This window comes from Berghia stephanieae, chromosome 4 (genome assembly GCF_034508935.2).
Source record: "Berghia stephanieae isolate SIO BIC M18660-M18661 chromosome 4, UCSD_Bste_1.3, whole genome shotgun sequence".
Classification (NCBI taxonomy): Eukaryota; Metazoa; Mollusca; class Gastropoda; order Nudibranchia; family Aeolidiidae; genus Berghia; species Berghia stephanieae.
In genome coordinates, this window is record NC_088363.1 from 25375314 (window position 1) to 25393400 (window position 18087).

Here is an 18087-nt window from a genome sequence, read left to right on the forward strand (position 1 = left end):
ATTCAGTGAAGAATTGATAAATTGTGCAACATATTTCATAAACTTATTCAATTACTTTTTTCTTTTCTTTTTTCTACGAGAGATTATATAGGCTGTGTGGTAATCAATTTAAAATGTTGACACTGGACTCAAGCACAGTCGTTGACGGAGAGTAAAGTGTGCATAACGTAGTTTGCAACAACCCCCCCCCCCCCCCACCCCCCAAGGAAAAAAGAAATCAAACATTCCCTGACCTTACAATGATTTTTTCAATTGTTCATACATATCTACAGCATCTACCCCCCCCCCCTAGGAATTGATTCAAGAGATGTAACTGACTAGTTCTAATTTTGTTCTTGTTGTTTTGTTTTTTCATTTGCTTATATACAAGCTTTCATTTTATATTTTCAAGCATATGGAAATTAAATGGGCACCACCGAAAATGAGCGATACGAAACATCCATTTACCTCAGAATTATATTATAACTTGTTTATCTTTTTAAAGTGGGGGAATGTGGACTACAGAATCATATTATTACTTACAATTCATGAAATTGTCAACTTCATAAAATATATATTTGTCATGGTAACAGTTACAGCAAAAGTTAAACATTATTTAATCTTTCTATTGAAAGAAAATAAAATGATATATTCATTCTCATATTTGTGAAGAAAGGAATTCCCTGTTTTTACAACTATTTCCATCACATCACCCCACTTGCATGTATTAGACTTTAAAATGTTTATCCACACACACCATACATGTATACACACACACACACACATACACAAACACACTTGAAATATCGAAGTGAAAAATGGTAATGCTTGAGGCTTATATTTTGAAAATAAAAATGATCTGAGAACTGAGAACTACACTCTTCACAAAAGAATTTTACAAAAAAGATAGTACATTCCCCCTTTACCATTTTTAACAATTATTTGACAACGGGAAACAAGAAATGCTCCCATTATAATTAATGATAATCTCTACTTTGAATAGTTTTGTGACCACACCAGTTATGGAGAAATACTACCGGAAAACTATGAAAGCTGCTGCATCACAATGCAACAATAGAAATACTGACGAAAGAATCTTTTTAAAATCTCAACTTATCATTACCCGTTCAGAAAAACCATGTATCAATCAATCCTCCTCCTCCTCATCTAAGCGAAAAATCCTCAAATTGTAAAAATCTTTTAAGACTATTCGGTACAGGCAGTGTGTTTACATTTCCATCAATGGGCATTGGCAGTTGAGAACGTATACTCTTCCTACTCAAATCTGACAGAGAATTCATTGGAAATAATAAATTATCTAAAATCTTGCCAACTCTTGGGTAACTGCTGCACAAATACACACGTTTCAGTTTCAAATCATACAACTCCTGTTTCGGTCTAAACCCTGCTTGATTTAGCAACTTCCACGATAGTAATTCAGGACTATCTTCACGGATCACCTCTGGATTCTCTAAAAATAACTTTGTTAAACTAAGAGACACAAGTTCTGACATTTCTTCAGAGCTCAGTGTTGCACCATAAGAAAGCAAAAGCTTCATTTTCTCCACAGAATTATGAACAAATGCGAGAACTAAAGGTTTGCTTTTTCTACCAATATCTTCATTCACATTTGCACCATGCTCAAGGAGCAACTTCACTGTGGTTAAAGGAACATGGGAAGAGGAACAGGCACAACCTAGAGGAGTTCTTCTATTGTCATCCATAGCATTCACATCCATTCCATAATTAATAAATTCTAACACAATGTCTTCAGTGCTATACAAAATGGCTGATGGAAGAAGTGTAGCGTGTTTTGGGTCAGCTCCAGCTTGAAGCAAAGCTTGGCTAATGCGATAACAGGGGAAATTCTTCTCTTCTAGACTTCCACTTTGGTCATTGATGCAGTCAACATTCCAAAAATACCACCCGTGAGAAGCAAACCGACAGGAAATGGTTAAGGCAGAGTTTCCATTTTTATCAATGACATTCGTATCACAACCAGCTTGAATTAACAACTGTACCATTGATACCAGGTTATTACAAGAGGCTAACATCAAAGCTGTTCTTCCTTGGGAATCTTGAACATCTACATTCACATTATGTTTCAATAGCAGTTCTAAAATTCTATAATTCACAAAATTATGTTCTATATTAGAACATACAATATGTATTGGGTATGATCCACTACCAGCTCTAATGTTAACATCTTCTCCCTGCTCCAACAAGGTAGTGACCATTTGGACATTTCTCATGTTACAAGCTAGGTGTATTAGAGTCATTTGGTTTTTGAGGAGGTATTTTGAAACAAGAGGGTTTTGTAAGACACTATGGATATCCTGGCTGTTTTGTAGTCTTAATGCAGTCATGATTTCAGTCAGGTTTCCAAGCTCCTTTTCAGCAAAAGGTATTCTGAAACGAAACAAAAGGATTAAAAGTTATTTTCTAAAATGAGAGACCTTTCGCACATTCTTCGAGGTAGCTTCACTTTATATTATTATTTTAACTGTGGATTTTTTGTCCGGCGTTTATTTATTCAATTTGTTTATTTTTAGTATCATTTTTAAAGCAGTGAAACAAACCTTGATTGATTGGTAAAAGTTAAAATTTTCTAATAAGACTATTGTTTGGATTTCCGCTGCCATTGTCATTGAAGTAATTGGGTTAGCTCGAGGTCCAAGGATTTTTATTTTTTTCCCATTAGGTTCAGATAAATGTCGTAGTCATAGTAAAAGTCCTAGGGTTTTTGTTTTTCCTATTAGTTGGTTTAGTTAAAGGTACTAAGTTTGTTTGTTTTCTTTGTTTCTTTGGGTTTTTTTTTTTGGGGGGGGTGGGGGGGGGGGGGAGGCCTTCTACACGTTCCTTGATCTAAGGGGAAAAAAAACAACAAGTATGCCCTTAATTCTTAGAAAAAATAAAACCTAGTTGCTTAACTAACCAAAATAGTAACAGGAAAAACAAACATCCCAGGATATCTACTATGACCTACTAACTCAGGGTTCCTACAGCAATTCCATTTTGAAATTCAGGGAGTTTTTTCAATGCGGTTTTTAAAAATACAAGGATAAAATCAACAAATTATCCCTTCGACACTTTAAATTTCTCCACTAGTGGGGACAACTCAGCTCCTAAACTACTGTTTCCACAGAAGTGTAAAGGCCTCAAGTTCACATTTCTTCCAATTTCCTGTGGTACCAAGTAACGAAAAATCCATCAACAATTTCAGGAGTTATATGAAGTTAAAATTTGGCAATTTTCTATATTATTTACAGTGTGTGTTTTTAGAATAACATCTAAACTTTATTCATGCCAAATTTCAGGGCTCTGTGTCTATGCACAGACACTTTTTAACTCTGCGCCGAAATGCCATGTTTTCAATATCTTCTCATCATGGCTGTCCGACGATATCAATATTTTTGATTTAGTTATTTATTATTTTTAATTTTGTCCATAATATTTTCAGTACTACTACCATTATTTATTATGTTTTTATTTTGAATACATACTTTTCAACTTTTTCATGTGCATTTAATAATTTTTATTTTAAAAGTTTGTGTATTTCTTTTCTTTGTAAAATCCGATATTAATTTTATTGATATTTTAAAATACAAATTGCTTTCATTTTAATTATTTTGCCATCAAGTTTCTTTCCCAAATGTTTAGATACATTTGTTATAATAATAATAATACATGACATTTATAATGCGCATTTTCATCACTGGGTGATGCTCAATGCGCGAAACAATAATATAGTGACATTATTATACAAATGAAACATTATACATACTACATCAACATAATATTATCATTATACAACAATGTAATAACTAAACATAAAGTCATCAATACAAGATATGCTACAATACATCCACATGCTATGTCAAACACGGAAACAACATAAAACAATGATACAACAACACAAACCAAATCAACATTCATATTGGGGTCAAATTACAAAGATGCATTAATCAAGATGTGTTTTAACAAATAGATGGTGTTTAAACTTTGATTTAAATATTGACAAGGACTTCGCTTCTCTAATTCTTTATCATTTGTATTCACGTTCTAAAGGTTTCAATAATTATGGTAAGAATTTATATTAGTTATAAATCCAGACAACCCCAGAGAAGGGGCTGGGGGGGAAATAAAAATATATTAATTGATCATGTAATAGTAATGGCAATAAACACAAAGTGGTTTAGCAGAATTTTTAAAAGCCAGAACTTTCCTTCTGATTAAAATAGACAAACTGCCTTTGTGTGAATCTGTTTCAATTTATTTGAACTTTTTCATTCTGCCATTTCATTTATGCAATTAAATTACCAGAGGTAAAATAAACTCATTATGTCATTACCCAACATGTTTATATCTTTTCATTTAAATTCTGTCTCAAACCCTTCTTTATTCAATGTATTAACAAAGAGGGGAATTATGTGCAATGTTTCAGTGAGATATTGGGGATAAATCCAAAAGTGATATGGCATATTATGTTTCTTATGTCTAGCCAATTGTTTTCTTATGTAACATTTGCGTCATATTATGGGAATAACGAAAATTGGTTGTTCCCAGACACCTGTCTGGGGATAACAAATTTTCGTTATTGGCAGACCCTGTCTGGGAATAATCACAGCGTTATTTTTTAATTGAAACAAAATTACTGAAAACAATCATTATTGGGCCATGTTGAATGCAAAACCCAAACTTTCCCGATCGCGGCGAGATGCCGGTTTTGAGTTTTGAGGCAGCAGTGCGTGTGAGTGTGAGCAGTGAGATCACAGAGTCTTTCTACTGTAAAATTAAAATTGACTCAAAATTTCATGAGAAAAATATAAAATAACTCTGCTGGAACCGCGTAGAGAAACAAATAAGGTTTCATATTTACAATTATTTCAAGTCCCATCCACCTGACTGGGTCAAATTAAGATGTTTTAGTTTGAAAATGTTACAAAGTGCAAAGGGGATGTTTCCCTTAGCTTTAGCTCGAGGAACGCGAGGAAGGGGGAACGCCTCCCCACGCTTTCCCCTAACAATGAACAATGTTTAACCATTTGAAATTCGTAGTGTTTTTATGCACCTCCATCACGCATGCCCTTCCCACCCAATTTCATCAGCGACATTGTGTTTCTGTATTTGGACATGGCGAAAGTTATATTGTGACATCTGTAGGATGTTTCTGTTAATAAATTTATATAAAAATATTAATAATCTAAAAAATCGAAATATAAAACTAGAACGGAGTGTCTACATACACGGTAGCCTTGCACCTAGCACCAGAATCTACGTACAAGGTGACCGGGCACCTAGCCCCAGAATCTACGTACAAGGTAAGTGGAAGTGGAAGTGGGCACCGGTAAGGTATGGGGTCAGGAAGTCAGCACGAGTTTTGAAAAGTATCGTCTTGAGACACTCGTATTGTAGTCAAGGATAATGATTTACAGTATCCATTTATGTAGAGAGCTGCGCCGGGGTTACCAATACTTAGCTTCTTTATCCTTACCAATCATTCATTGGACAGAAAAATTTTTAAAACCTGAACGCTTACCGTTAAAAGCAGTTTAGATTTGAAGATGCATTTCTTTTCTATCAAAAAAGATTCGGTACTAGACAATCCTTGATGAGTTTCAAAAGTTGTGTTTGAAATTATATTATCGTAAATTTTTTCATGTTTCATTCCTCGCGAAATCGTGGAGGCTTACGTCTGTTTTCAAGGTGCTGTCGCAAAAAAACCAAAAAAAAACCAAAGGTTTATTAAAAAGTTTATTGAGAAAAAGATACGGAAAAAAGTGTCCCTAGATAGGTATGCAATTTGGTGCATAAGTGCAGTAAAAATTGGTGCGCACAATTAGTTCGTAGCGGATGCGAGACTCTCTCTTTGTGTGTGTGTGTGTGTGCCTCTTTTTTATCTTTTATTTTTTGGGAGTGCCTACATACATGGTTACGGGGCATCTAGCCTCAGGATCTACGTACACGTAAACTGGTTTACCGTTGCAACACAAGCAATAGATGGTCCTCGCTGTCGCGACCGCGCGCTCTCGTGTGTGTGTGTGTGTGTTTTCAAGGTGCTGTCGCAAAAAAACCAAAAAAAAACCAAAGGTTTATTAAAAAGTTTATTGAGAAAAAGATACGGAAAAAAGTGTCCCTAGATAGGTATGCAATTTGGTGCATAAGTGCAGTAAAAATTGGTGCGCACAATTAGTTCGTAGCGGATGCGAGACTCTCTCTTTGTGTGTGTGTGTGTGTTGCCTCTTTTTTATCTTTTATTTTTTGGGAGTGCCTACATACATGGTTACGGGGCATCTAGCCTCAGGATCTACGTACACGTAAACTGGTTTACCGTTGCAACACAAGCAATAGATGGTCCTCGCTGTCGCGACCGCGCGCTCTCGTGTGTGTGTGTGTGTGTTTTTTTTTTTTAATCAAAACATTTTAACCATTAATGACGAGATTCCATCTTACACTCCCCAAACTCCAGATCTTAGTCTTAATGTTATCATTAAAAGACAAGCCTTGCGATTTATAGTTTAATTGAAGCCCAAGTCGAAATATACTCTTACTACTGCTCTCTTGGTGGAAACGATTTATTCTGCATAAGCAATCTGGAGAAAAAAATCAGTGTCACTGTAAAAGGTTAAAATTTCACGAAGTACACTCCGTGAACACCGCTGTAACAATCATTTGATCTACGTCATCAGGCAACCCATTGTTTCTTTCATCTTTTCCCATTCCCCCTTACTATCCCCCCCCCCCCCCCCCACCCCCCGCCCATCTCTCTCTCTCTCTCTCTCTTGTCATAGTGTTATCCCTTCCCATCTCATTGTAAAATGAAAACGTTCTGCAGTTTGCAGATACATGTATGATTGTTTTTTTTTTCTCTCTCACTAGGCTAGGATTAAAAACCAAGACATCAGGTAATAGGTGTCTAATGCCAAAGTATAGATTCTCCCTTTGGCCAATTTAGTCACGCATGTGGCAGCCCTGCCTGGTAACCCTGTACGTAGATTCTGGGGCTAGGCGCAAGGCTACCGTGTATGTAGATTCTGGGGCTAGGCGCAAGGCAACGGTGTACGTAGATTCTGGGGCTAGGTGCAAGGCTACCGTGTATGTAGATTCTGGGGCTAGGTGCAAGGCTACCGTGTACGTAGACACTGCCAAACTAGAAAATAGAAGTTGCATTGAAGGTAAAATAATGTTTTAGAAAGACCTTATTAAATGTGATGAACAGTCAGCCTCAGGTGTCTCCGTAGCGCAGTGGATAAGCTGTCAGACGTTAACCTTGAAAGTACTGGGTTCGATTCCCATTGTGGACATTTTTTTTTTAAATTTAAAGTTTACTTTTTTGAGAAAGACATCATTTTTTTTATTTTTCTTTCTTTTTTCTTTTTTTGTTTTTCAAAAACTTTTTTTATCATGTTTTAAAAAAAACTTCGATTTTAATTTTCTAAAATTATTTATTTATTTGAGATCAGTATTTGTGTGCCATGTTTCTTTTTTACTTTTGATTTTTACCTATTGTTATTATTCTTTAATTTATTATAATTGTATAGTATAAACGTACATCGGTAATCACTTAAGACTTAAGCAGCGTGCTAAACTACAATCTACAACTATTTAAACCTCATGGACGTATGCAGCAACATTTTCATTAATTTACCATCACCGCCAACGGAGGTGCATAAAAACGGTGCGTTTTTGTACACCTCCAATGGAGGTGCATACAACAAAAACGGTGCGTTTTTGTACACCTCCAACTCCAACGGAGGTGCATAAAAACGCCACCTTTGAAATTATAACTTTCTTGCATGAAATCTTTTGTTTTAGGGGAGCCATTCATTCATGGGACATATCCATAGCCATCAGAGGCATAGAGAACAGCCGTCTTTATTTCTCTTCTTCTAGGACTATACTATTGACTGTGACTGTCTGTCACTTGTTGATTGACTTGGAATTGGAATGGACTCAGCACTCTACTCTGACTCTGACTCTAGTCACTGAAACAGTAAAATTTTGTTATTAATTCATTGCTTTATTGTTAAAAATTAATCTACAATATATTCCTACCCTCTCCTCTCTTTAGCCGGCACTGTCGACTTTCTAGTGAAAGCCATTCTTTCAAATTTCTTCAGAAACACTAGACGTCTAACACTATTTCATCAAAGATTCAAAAACTGCTTCCACCATTCATTGAAAGGGAGTGTAAAATGGGCTTTCATCGGTAGGAGTACTCGGTACTTACTATCATTTCGAGCCCAGCTACTCGATTACCGATAACGTTGTTTCGAATTCTCATTTACATGTGAATGATGTGCATGCACGTTGTCTTGTCTTGCATTAACTCGTGATTTCGGGGCCTGGTATGAGTGCTGTTTTCTTTTGTTTTGCATAAGGGATTATTGTTAGACCCCGACGGGCCTTGATTAGGACTTTGGCTTTTAGTATAGTGCTTCTCTCATGTAATGGTGACCAATTTAGGCTCTTGTGCATCTCACTGACGCTATCAGTCCTCCTGTAATTGTTGCAAACAAACCTGCATGTCCTGTTTTGACCTTTCTCGAGCTGTTCTATCTGCTTTTACTCTTGGAGTCCCAAACGCATGCACTATATTCTAACAATGGCCGAATGAAGACTTTATAGCAGGTTTCTCTGATGTTTCTTGGACAACTTTGTACTTTTTTTCTTAAGAATCCAAGTTTTGTTTTAGCCTTTATACAAACTTTATTGATGTAGTGCTGCCAAGACATTTTGTTGTCAAGAGTTAATCCAAGATATTCTGCTTTTTTGTGTTGTCTCAAATTTTTCTTCTTGTATATAATAGTCTGAACTTATTATTTTCTTTTTGTTCGTTATACGAACTAGCTGGCATTTCTTTGGGTGGAATTACATTTTTCATTCTTTCTCCCACGATTGTAGTTTGTCCATGTCTTGTGATGTTTGAATTTCCCTATAAAGAGGCTATCGTCCGCAAAAAGTCGATTTTTTTTCCTTTTGATACTTTACTCGGCATATACATATTGATGTAAATCAAACAATACGTGGGCCTAAAACTTTTCCTTGAGGTAAACCTGGCAGGACTGGAAGTGAGGATGACATTTTGTTCCCAACCATGACTCTTTGGGATCGCATCGAAAGAAATGATTTAATCCATTCGTATGGGTTTTTAAAGATCCCATTGTGATCGAGATTGTTCAAGAGGCTTTGGTGGTGTACTTTATCAAATGCTTTGCTGAAATCCAGTAGAATGGCATCTGTTTGGCCTCCTTTATTAATCGTATTAGCAAAATCATCACACGGCGTCATCAGTTATGACTCGCACGAAATATTTGCGAAAGCCATATTGGAAATCAGTCAGCACGTTGTGGTAATCAAGGTGTTTCGTTATATTGCTGCATATTACGTGTTCCAGCAGTTTACATGATATTGATGTGAGAGATACTGGTCTAAATTTTTCAGCACTTTGTTTGTCGCCCTTTTTGAATATTCATATAATGTGGGCATCTTTCCAATCTTCAGGAACCTGACCTGATTCAAGGAGACTCGATAGAGGAATGTATAAATGGGAGCCAGTTCAATACAGAATATTTTAAGTATGTAACTGATATGCCATCTGGTCCGGAGGTCTTATTTTCATTGAGGTTTCTCTTAAGCATATGAACACCTTTCTTAGATACAGGATTTGCTCCATTGGGTCTACTTTGTCTCCAATGAGTTTGCCCTCGACTTTGCTAGATGGATATTGCTTGCATTGCTTTACACTTTAAAAACGTTTATTGATTTTTACAATTAAAATGGTATCAGTTAAGTAGAATAGTAGAAAATTGTATATTTGTTGATTTCTACTTAATTCCGATATATTTTTCATATTTTATTATAACACATTCCCAAGATCCCAGTATTTGCACAAGAATAGCATACCGTTATCTTTCTACTCTCTCTCTCTCTCTCTCTCTCTCTTTCTTTCTCTCTCTCTTCTTTCTCTCTCTCTCTCTCTCCCTCCCCCCCCCTCTCTCTCTCTCTCTCTCTCTCTATATATATATATATATATATATATATATATATATATATATATATATATATATATATATATATGTATGTATGTATCTTTATCTATCTATCTATCTCTCTCCCTCTAGCTATATGCTTTTATAGCACAACTCATGTTGACAAGTACTAAGTATCGATTGATTCTTAGTTGGTATGAAATTGACATTGGTCAATTTCACTTACTTCCCATCCCAGGGCAGGTTTGTTCACGGAGCCCAAAATGAGGGAGTAGCGTAACATTACAGTACTTTGAGTAATCCATTAGCCTAGTACAGCGAAAAAAGCTGAACAGGGGAGTTAATGGCTAAAAATTATTTTTTTTATAGGTGTCCTCAACGAGTTATGGTTCATGCTATGCAGAGAGATATTGACTTGTCATTGTTGTTATAGCACCCTCTAGAACCCAGAATTCGAAAAAGAATAGAGCATTAGAATAAAAGAGAAGATAAGAAGATACTTTTTGTGTGATCTCTGATATTATTTCTTTTTAATGTAACAGGTCTGATTACCCAAATTGTTATAGGCTCTTTGTTATAAGAACCAAGGCAAAGCAATGTCCATTACAACAATGTATAAACAAGTCCATAATTGTGTTCGGTTATAGGACCTGTGTGCACCCATGTATGTATGTATGTATGTATGTATGTATGTATGTATGTATGTATGTATGTATGTATGTATGTATGTATGTGTGTATGTATGTATGTATGTATGTATGTATGTATGTATGTATGTGTGTATGTATGTATGTAGCTATGTATGTATGTATGTATGTATGTATGTGTGTATGTATGTATGTATGTATGTATGTATGTAGCTATGTATGTATGTAGCTATGTATGTATGTATGTATGTATGTATGTATGTATGTATGTATGTATGTAGCTATGTATGTATGTATGTGTGTATGTATGTATGTATGTATGTATGTATGTATGTATGTATGTATGTATGTATGTATGTATGTATGTATGTATGTATGTATGTATGTGTGTGTATGTATGTATGGAGGCTATGTATGTATATATGTATGTATGTATGTATGTATGTATGTATGTATGTATGTGTGTGTATGTATGTATGGAGGCTATGTATGTATGTATGTATATAACATCATCATCGCAAACAATCGTAGACATTTAAAGTAGACGGTCTGTAGAAAAGTGATTTTGAGAAAAAACGTCTCAAACGTCATTACTAAATCTCCTTTCTATGCTTTAATTGCCCTCTGATAAACGATAAAATCAAAATGTTTCATGTGCAATTTTTACTTGCAATTTCTTTAAAGGTATGCAGAAATGAACAAACTATAAATAGTGCTTATTGGGAATTCCCATTTGTTATCGGAAAGTCCCATTTGTTTTTATCCTGGCCCTGATTGAAGTGTTAGGCTGAAGGGGAAACAGTCAAATACATGGTTTTAGTTTTGAGTCATATTTTAGTTGGAGTTATCCCGATTTTTACGGTGTAAACTGATAATAACAATTGTTTTCGAGAGGACGCTAGTCTATTGCAAAGTGCTTTCCCCTAGATTTAACATAACCAGCTACACAATCACTGCTGGGTAGACAATTTGATTTGCACCCCTGAGCAAGGCACTATGATTTATTGCAACAATTCGACACTGCATGCAACGATCATTGATAAAGACATGGTTATCGATGACCCCATATCTCATGAAATTATACTTTTGAAAATGAGTATCTCTAGTTGCATATATAAATTCCACATGTAAAGAAATCATTTGTTTAAAAAGAATTTTTTATTATTTTTAAATTAGTAATTAAAGTTAAAAATCCGTAAGCGCGCACGTAACAAAGATCGCAACGAAAAGTTTTTTTATGTTGCTGTTCAACGTACTCAGAAAGAATATACTAGTTATCGAAGATGATCCGGCTTGGAGGAGATAAGAAAAGGATATTCTATCTGCTTTTTAATTTTCACAACGATAAAATAAGTATGAGTTAGTATAAACCAGAAATAAAAATAAAATAATAGGCCTATAACAATAACACGCACCTCACGAAACGACACGAGTCAAAACAAGAGAAAAATATTTGAACCAATCAAATATCACGCAGGGGCCACAATAATGACGTTCTGCGGAATTGGTATGCGCGCGGTTTCCTGCTGCCGGAGAGTTGTTTGTTGGTTGTTTGGAAAAATGTCTGTGTACGATGACTCTGTACATTTTATGATTTTCTGTGGATTATAGACTCTGTATCACACTCCACCTTGTACCCAGGTCTTGAAGGATACTTCATAACTTATCAAATCAACAAGGTAATGAACTATTTCTTAATTTTTGTCATAAACGATTACAAATGGCAGACAAACGGAAGGCAAGTTCTTACTTCGTTGTTTTATAATCTATTTACTAATTTACAAGCATTTTTTGCTCTTTTTGGTGACATTGATTGTTTCGTATAACATTTGAATCTTAAAATGAATTTAAGATTGCAGTCGCGCACTTGTCTGTTTAGACACATTTTGGGAATAAACAATAATTTTGCAAGGACTAAATGAGAAAAAAAATTTGCATGGGTTTTCTCCCCTGATTACCCACCCAGCTCAGCAAGGTTGGAGCCTAGAGGTGAAGTGTGCACAACCGTATTGATATTTTTCAGACGAGTAATCCTGTTGGCTTTGTTTGGAGTGTAATTTCAGTTGTTATCTACCCTGGTCTGGAATCGTTGTAAAGTTTACACGATTCTCCATCAACAATCACCCTTGTCTTCTGTTTTAGCCTCTTATCCTTCTACTTCTTACTCTTTGTTCTCATCCCTAAACAGAGCCTACTGACAACTGCTCGTATTCTACTCTATTATTATTATTACTTACTATATTATAGACTCGTATAGTCCATACATCATATTACAATGTGTTTTATTTCTGTTTCCTTTGCCTTTCTCATTGTTACTGTTATTATTATTATTACTGTTACTGTTATTGTACTTTTTGTAGATATCTAGCAGTTGTTACTTTTTGTTTAAATTTAAGTGCTTTTCATCAAAGCAGTTATCTATATTTGTTCTTGTAAAATATTTTTATTCATTTCCTACCACTTTAGTTAGAGATCTTTCTATTTTTTGTATGTTTATTTTATTTACTTTTACTATTATGACTATGATGGTGTAACCGGTCTAATTTCCTTGCTCACTTAGTAACTTATGCATGGAGGATTATTTGGAAGATAATTTTTTTTATCCTATATCCATGTTTTTAGTGCGATTGGCTTAAGTTTTGATTTGTCTAAAAATCAAATTTCAATCTTTGTTTCATATCTTGAGCTTAAATACCTTCTTTTTTTTTTTCTCCATCTATGGCAACAAGTAGTCCTAACTGGATATAATATAATGATATAATGGTGGTACATCCCAAAAAAAGTTGATTTAAATTGTTTTCTTTCCTCATTAAAAATCTTTTGTCCAAAACTTGACAGTAGTTGATGAGCTGTAAATTTTTTAAAAATTGTTTTCGCTCTGTAAATTTTTTTTAAAATGCAACATTGGATGAAAAGTTCTATTTTAACCACACAGTTATTGCTTTTTGTTATTTGGATAAATCAATATGTAGAGCATTTGGTATGGATCCAAAATTTAGTAAAGGTTTTTTTTCTGACTCCCTTACTAATTATTATGACATATATCAGTAATTGATTAATTGGCTGCGTCTATTAGATTCGATGGAAAGTGCTTTGTGATTTATTTGCATCCTGTCCAGAAATAAAGCAAGCAGTTGTTACTGTTTGTTTAGCTCTACAGTAACCAGGATAAAGTGCATCTCCATGGACCTTATAAAACTAAAACAGGCACCCCGTCACACACACTTAAAAAAGGCAGGCCATCGCTAGTGATTTTTCCAAACAACCATGTATATAGTATATAGTCTGTTTTGTTTTTTGTTTATTTTACAGAATTCTTACCATCGGTTTAAGCACTTTAAGTGTTTCCAAAGGAAATGGCTAAAAATGTGCAACATGCCAAAATAGTTTACCCCACTGGTTGCAAAGAATTGACTGAAGATGTTGGAAAAGATGAGCTGATCCGCAGACTTAAGGTGATTACATATTTTGGAATTCTAACATTCAATTTCATACTAAGTAGAAATGATATAGTAAGTATTGTATTTACTGAGATATTTGGTCTTAGGAAAAATAAAAACATGTGATTTAAATAATAATGATACATTTTCTAAGTTCTTTTTATGAAGGCTTATTTAGGAAGGGTACAAGAACAGATAATTGCCAATTGGATATAGAATCTTTTTTTTATTTTTTTCTTGTGTTTTATCTATTTTTGAAATGTATTAATATATTTGTGGATTAATTTTTTTTTCTTTGAAAAGATTCTAGTGTTAAGAAAACCATCAATCAAATTACAAGATTTCAACCGACATTTTAATACATATATAATCTTTTATGTGCATACTTTGATGTTTTCATTTGGGAACAGATCCACTGATGAGGAAAATTTTCACTCAAGTTTTGGATAAAAATTCAGAATTTTAGGGAAGAGAAACAGCTTATGAATTTTGTATTCTGAATCTAAAAATATTAATAATAAAGATTTTTATGTTTAATTAATCTTGTCCTCTCATGTCGTCCCCATCATGAAAGGCTTTTTTTCACTATTTTGTTTAATGATAAGTTTTATTTCTATTGAATTAAAGAATATAAATTTTATTCCATTCTATTTTTATTTCATATCCTATTTTGATTTGAAATTAAGATTTGGAGGTTGAAGCATTGATTTGAATGGCCCGTGAATTATTCATAAAAAATTTTATCGCTTTCCTTAGAAGGGGAGTTTAGTTTTGTATTTGATTGCTACAATTAGAAACTATTTGCCACAGCAAATAGCTTTCATTTTGTTTATAACTAAAAACAAAACAAAAATATCTCTACATATAATGCATCAGTAGCAAGATAATTTTTATTTTTTTAAATTAAAAAAAAAAAAAATTTGTCCATGAAAGGATGAATTTAAAAAGCTATAAAAATCAATTTTCATTTATTCATCATTCATCTCATCAATTCATCAATTTAAGACAATCACCCCACAAACAATTGCATAGAACATGCCCTGACTCAATATGATTCATCTAGCAGTTTCCATTGTTGAAGGTCTTGAAAAAAAAATGTGGTTCAAATCAGTTCCTGATTGCAATTATTACATGATGTGATTCCATTAAAAAAAAAAAATTAAAACAGGAAATATCATCCAAACTGTTGACTATTTCTTTTTTAATTTTAAGAATAACTATTGAATTGCAAATGAATTATTGCTATTCCTTAGATGCTGGCCAGAGCCTTTCAGGATATGGGACAGGATGAAAATGACAGTTATGCTCCCCTGGCTCTTCATTTGGCCACAGACACTTATATGGAGCACATCAACAAAGATGTGCGTCTCCTCACAGCATGTTGTATTGCTGATGTGTTCAGGATTTTTGCTCCAGAGGCTCCATACAAAGAGCAGGATCAGCTCAAGGTTTGGTTTTGAGTTTGTTTACCCAGATATTGCAATTGCATTTTATAGACTGTATTAATCCGTTTCAATTTGCACTTTTTTTTTTCACCGATCAGGATACTTTAAATGAACAATTTAATTTGCAATTTGAATTCTTTTCTTTGTTTTCTCACTTTCCCCAAGACCACTTCTCTGATCAGTTTTAATTGTTTTAAACAAATATCGTAAGTAAGAAAAAAATAAGTCTTGCAATCTCAGTTTGGTTTTCTCATCACTCTCCCCCTCTGGTCATACTGCTTTTTAAATTTATTTATTTATTTTAATTTTATTTTTTTATTTTTTTCATAGGATGCAGAAAGGCCTCTTGTCAAGATTAAATGATTTATTAAGAATTAGCCTCTCACCAAAACTTTTAGTAATTAATTAGAAAAACGTGTGCATTGACTTTGAATTTATTTATTTTTATTTATTTAAAATAATATTTATGTTTCTTTTATGGCGTTCATTAATTTTTCACAGGAGATTTTCATGTTTTTCATCATGCAATTGAAAGGGCTGGAGGATCCCGAAGCCCCATCTTTCAAGCGTTACTTCTATTTACTGGAGGTTTGTGTTTATTTTTAAAAATCATTCTCATTTTGTTAATTAACCACGTCAAGGGATGTCCTCCTTTTCAACCACCGCGATTTTCGCGATATCCCACTTTTCTGCTTATTTTTGCAAAATTATCATTCATTTTTCATTTCACCGAATCTTTCCATGAACGATCAGTGAAGGCATCTGAACATTGACTATCAATGTTAGTTTATCATTTCTGTTGCTGTAAAAATAGGAGTGAACACTGTTAGAATAAGGCTTAAAGGCAAATGTTCAAAATTTTCTCCTTTTTCACTTTTTGTCACCATCAGCACTGATTATCATTCCCAATATGGAGTTATCCAATGTTTCCAGGCAATTTTTAAAAAAATTACTTTTTCCAAAAAAAACAAACCCAAAGCCAATTAGAATCATTTCTATTTTCAAAATTTTTCTTCTCTCTATCTCCTCCCCCTACTCCTCTGCTTCTATTTTCAAACTGTTGCAATAAAAAGATATATTAATGAAATCACTTTTTTTTCAGAATCTCTCATGGGTTAAGTCATTCAATATCTGTATTGAATTGGAAGAGAGTCAAGAGATTTTCTGTTCTCTTTTCAAGCTTTTCTTCAGCATAATCAAGTATGTATATCAACTCTGTTATATGTTTGAATGAGGCTTAAAGGCAAAAATGTTCCAGTCTAAAAGTGTTGTAACATTGCAATTAGAAACCTAATGATGTTTCATGTAAAAAACCATTGGTTTTCTTTGCTTTATAGGACTGAACTCTTTTTAAAAGGTTCAGTATCTGTTAGGAGTGATGTTGGTATTATTACATATTACAATTTTAAAGATATTATCGAGAGCTTAGAACCATAATTTAGATGCACTCCCCAATTCCACATTCTAACCTTATTTTGCATTTTAATGATATTTTAATCTGTAAATTTTTATTAATTTACTTATTTATTCATATTTTTTCCATCTTCAGTGAAAAGCATACTAACAAAGTAAAGACATTCATGCTGGATATGATGGCTCCATTGATTTGTGAGGCAGACTCTGTGTCTCAAGAACTGATGGAGTCTATTCTTATCAACATGGTAGACCCCAATAAAGTAAGCTTTCCTTTAATAATAATATATTTATTTTTTTATTCCCATGCTTTTAACATCCTCTTGCTTATCTAGTCCATATTTCCTTGCTATTGTAAATCGCTTGTGAGCACTCCTCCTTCAAGATTCACTGATGTACACAATTATATTTGAAAAACATTGATTTCCCATTATGACAATTGTAAAATTTCCTGGGTTATTGCTTCCTATACCTTTTCTTTCTAAAGTAAATGGATTTTGAAATTCACCTCAAAACACAGGTGTTTTATCATAAAAAAATAGATGTTTTGTAGTGTCACTTTTATTCCTGTGGCTTTTGTAATTCTGTAAGCAAAAGTTATTTTAAAAATACAAAACAAACTACAATCACAATGCAGTATTAGATAATTGAAAAACAAAAACAAACAAAACACAAAACCCTGCTATTTTTATTTTATTATTATCTCTTTCTATTAGCTTTCAATTTTACTCCATATTATAATTCACTTATAATGGCTCTCTCTTGTCCATCTCATCTGCCAGACCCAGAGGAAAATTGCTTATAATATAGCCAAGGACTTAATCAAGAAAACCTCATCTGCTATTGAGCCCTTCATTCAAGCGGTTAGTTTATCCTATTATTCGTTTTTATCCACGTTAATCATTGGCATAGTGAAAAAGTGCTTGAATGATTCACTCTTACAGAAGTGGGAGACCTAAAAAATAAAGGAGATTATAGGTAAATAGTCATATTTCCCTGCAATCTCACATTACCTTATGAGGATGTTTTTGTCGTTTTTGGTTTTTAAGGAATAAAAAGATGTTTATAAAATTTTAGAGTTTATTCCTATTTAGTTTGCATTGTGAGTTGGTTGGTCTGAATAAAAACTTTTGGACTGGGTCACAGTCTACCTTAACATTCAGGGCATCCT

At 33.7% G+C, this 18087-nt stretch overlaps 2 protein-coding genes across 5 annotated transcripts in view; one reads left to right on the forward strand and one right to left on the reverse strand.

Moving 5' to 3' along the window:
• Positions 1-298: 298 nt before the first annotated feature.
• On the reverse strand, positions 299-8176 carry LOC144970297 (transient receptor potential cation channel subfamily A member 1-like). 3 transcript variants are annotated; one of them, XM_078909786.1, is made up of 2 exons: positions 5226-5338; positions 299-2388 (listed from the first exon to the last, which is right to left on the reverse strand). In XM_078909786.1, the coding sequence occupies exon 2, from the start codon at positions 2343-2345 to the stop codon at positions 1143-1145; it is 1203 nt and encodes a 400-aa protein (XP_078765912.1). In that variant the 5' UTR covers positions 2346-2388; positions 5226-5338; the 3' UTR covers positions 299-1142. The 3 variants fall into 3 exon arrangements, with proteins under 3 accessions (XP_078765912.1, XP_078765911.1, XP_078765910.1); XM_078909785.1 differs by lacking the exon at positions 5226-5338 and adding an exon at positions 5519-5680 and having other exon boundaries at positions 300-2388; XM_078909784.1 differs by lacking the exon at positions 5226-5338 and adding an exon at positions 8035-8176 and having other exon boundaries at positions 1143-2388.
• A 3917-nt stretch (positions 8177-12093) lies between these two features.
• The window catches only part of LOC144970299 (sister chromatid cohesion protein PDS5 homolog A-B-like), a 32405-nt gene continuing 26411 nt past the window's right edge, over positions 12094-18087 (forward strand). Inside the window, exons 1-7 of one of the 2 annotated variants that reach the window (XM_078909787.1) lie at positions 12094-12297; positions 13931-14073; positions 15312-15506; positions 16005-16091; positions 16606-16703; positions 17053-17179; positions 17699-17779. In XM_078909787.1, coding sequence (XP_078765913.1) covers positions 13975-14073; positions 15312-15506; positions 16005-16091; positions 16606-16703; positions 17053-17179; positions 17699-17779 — 687 coding nt within the window. In that variant the 5' untranslated portion in view covers positions 12094-12297; positions 13931-13974. Of the gene's footprint in view, positions 12298-12592; positions 12672-13930; positions 14074-15311; positions 15507-16004; positions 16092-16605; positions 16704-17052; positions 17180-17698; positions 17780-18087 lie in introns of those variants that run through there. The other variant, XM_078909788.1, reaches the window with a different exon arrangement.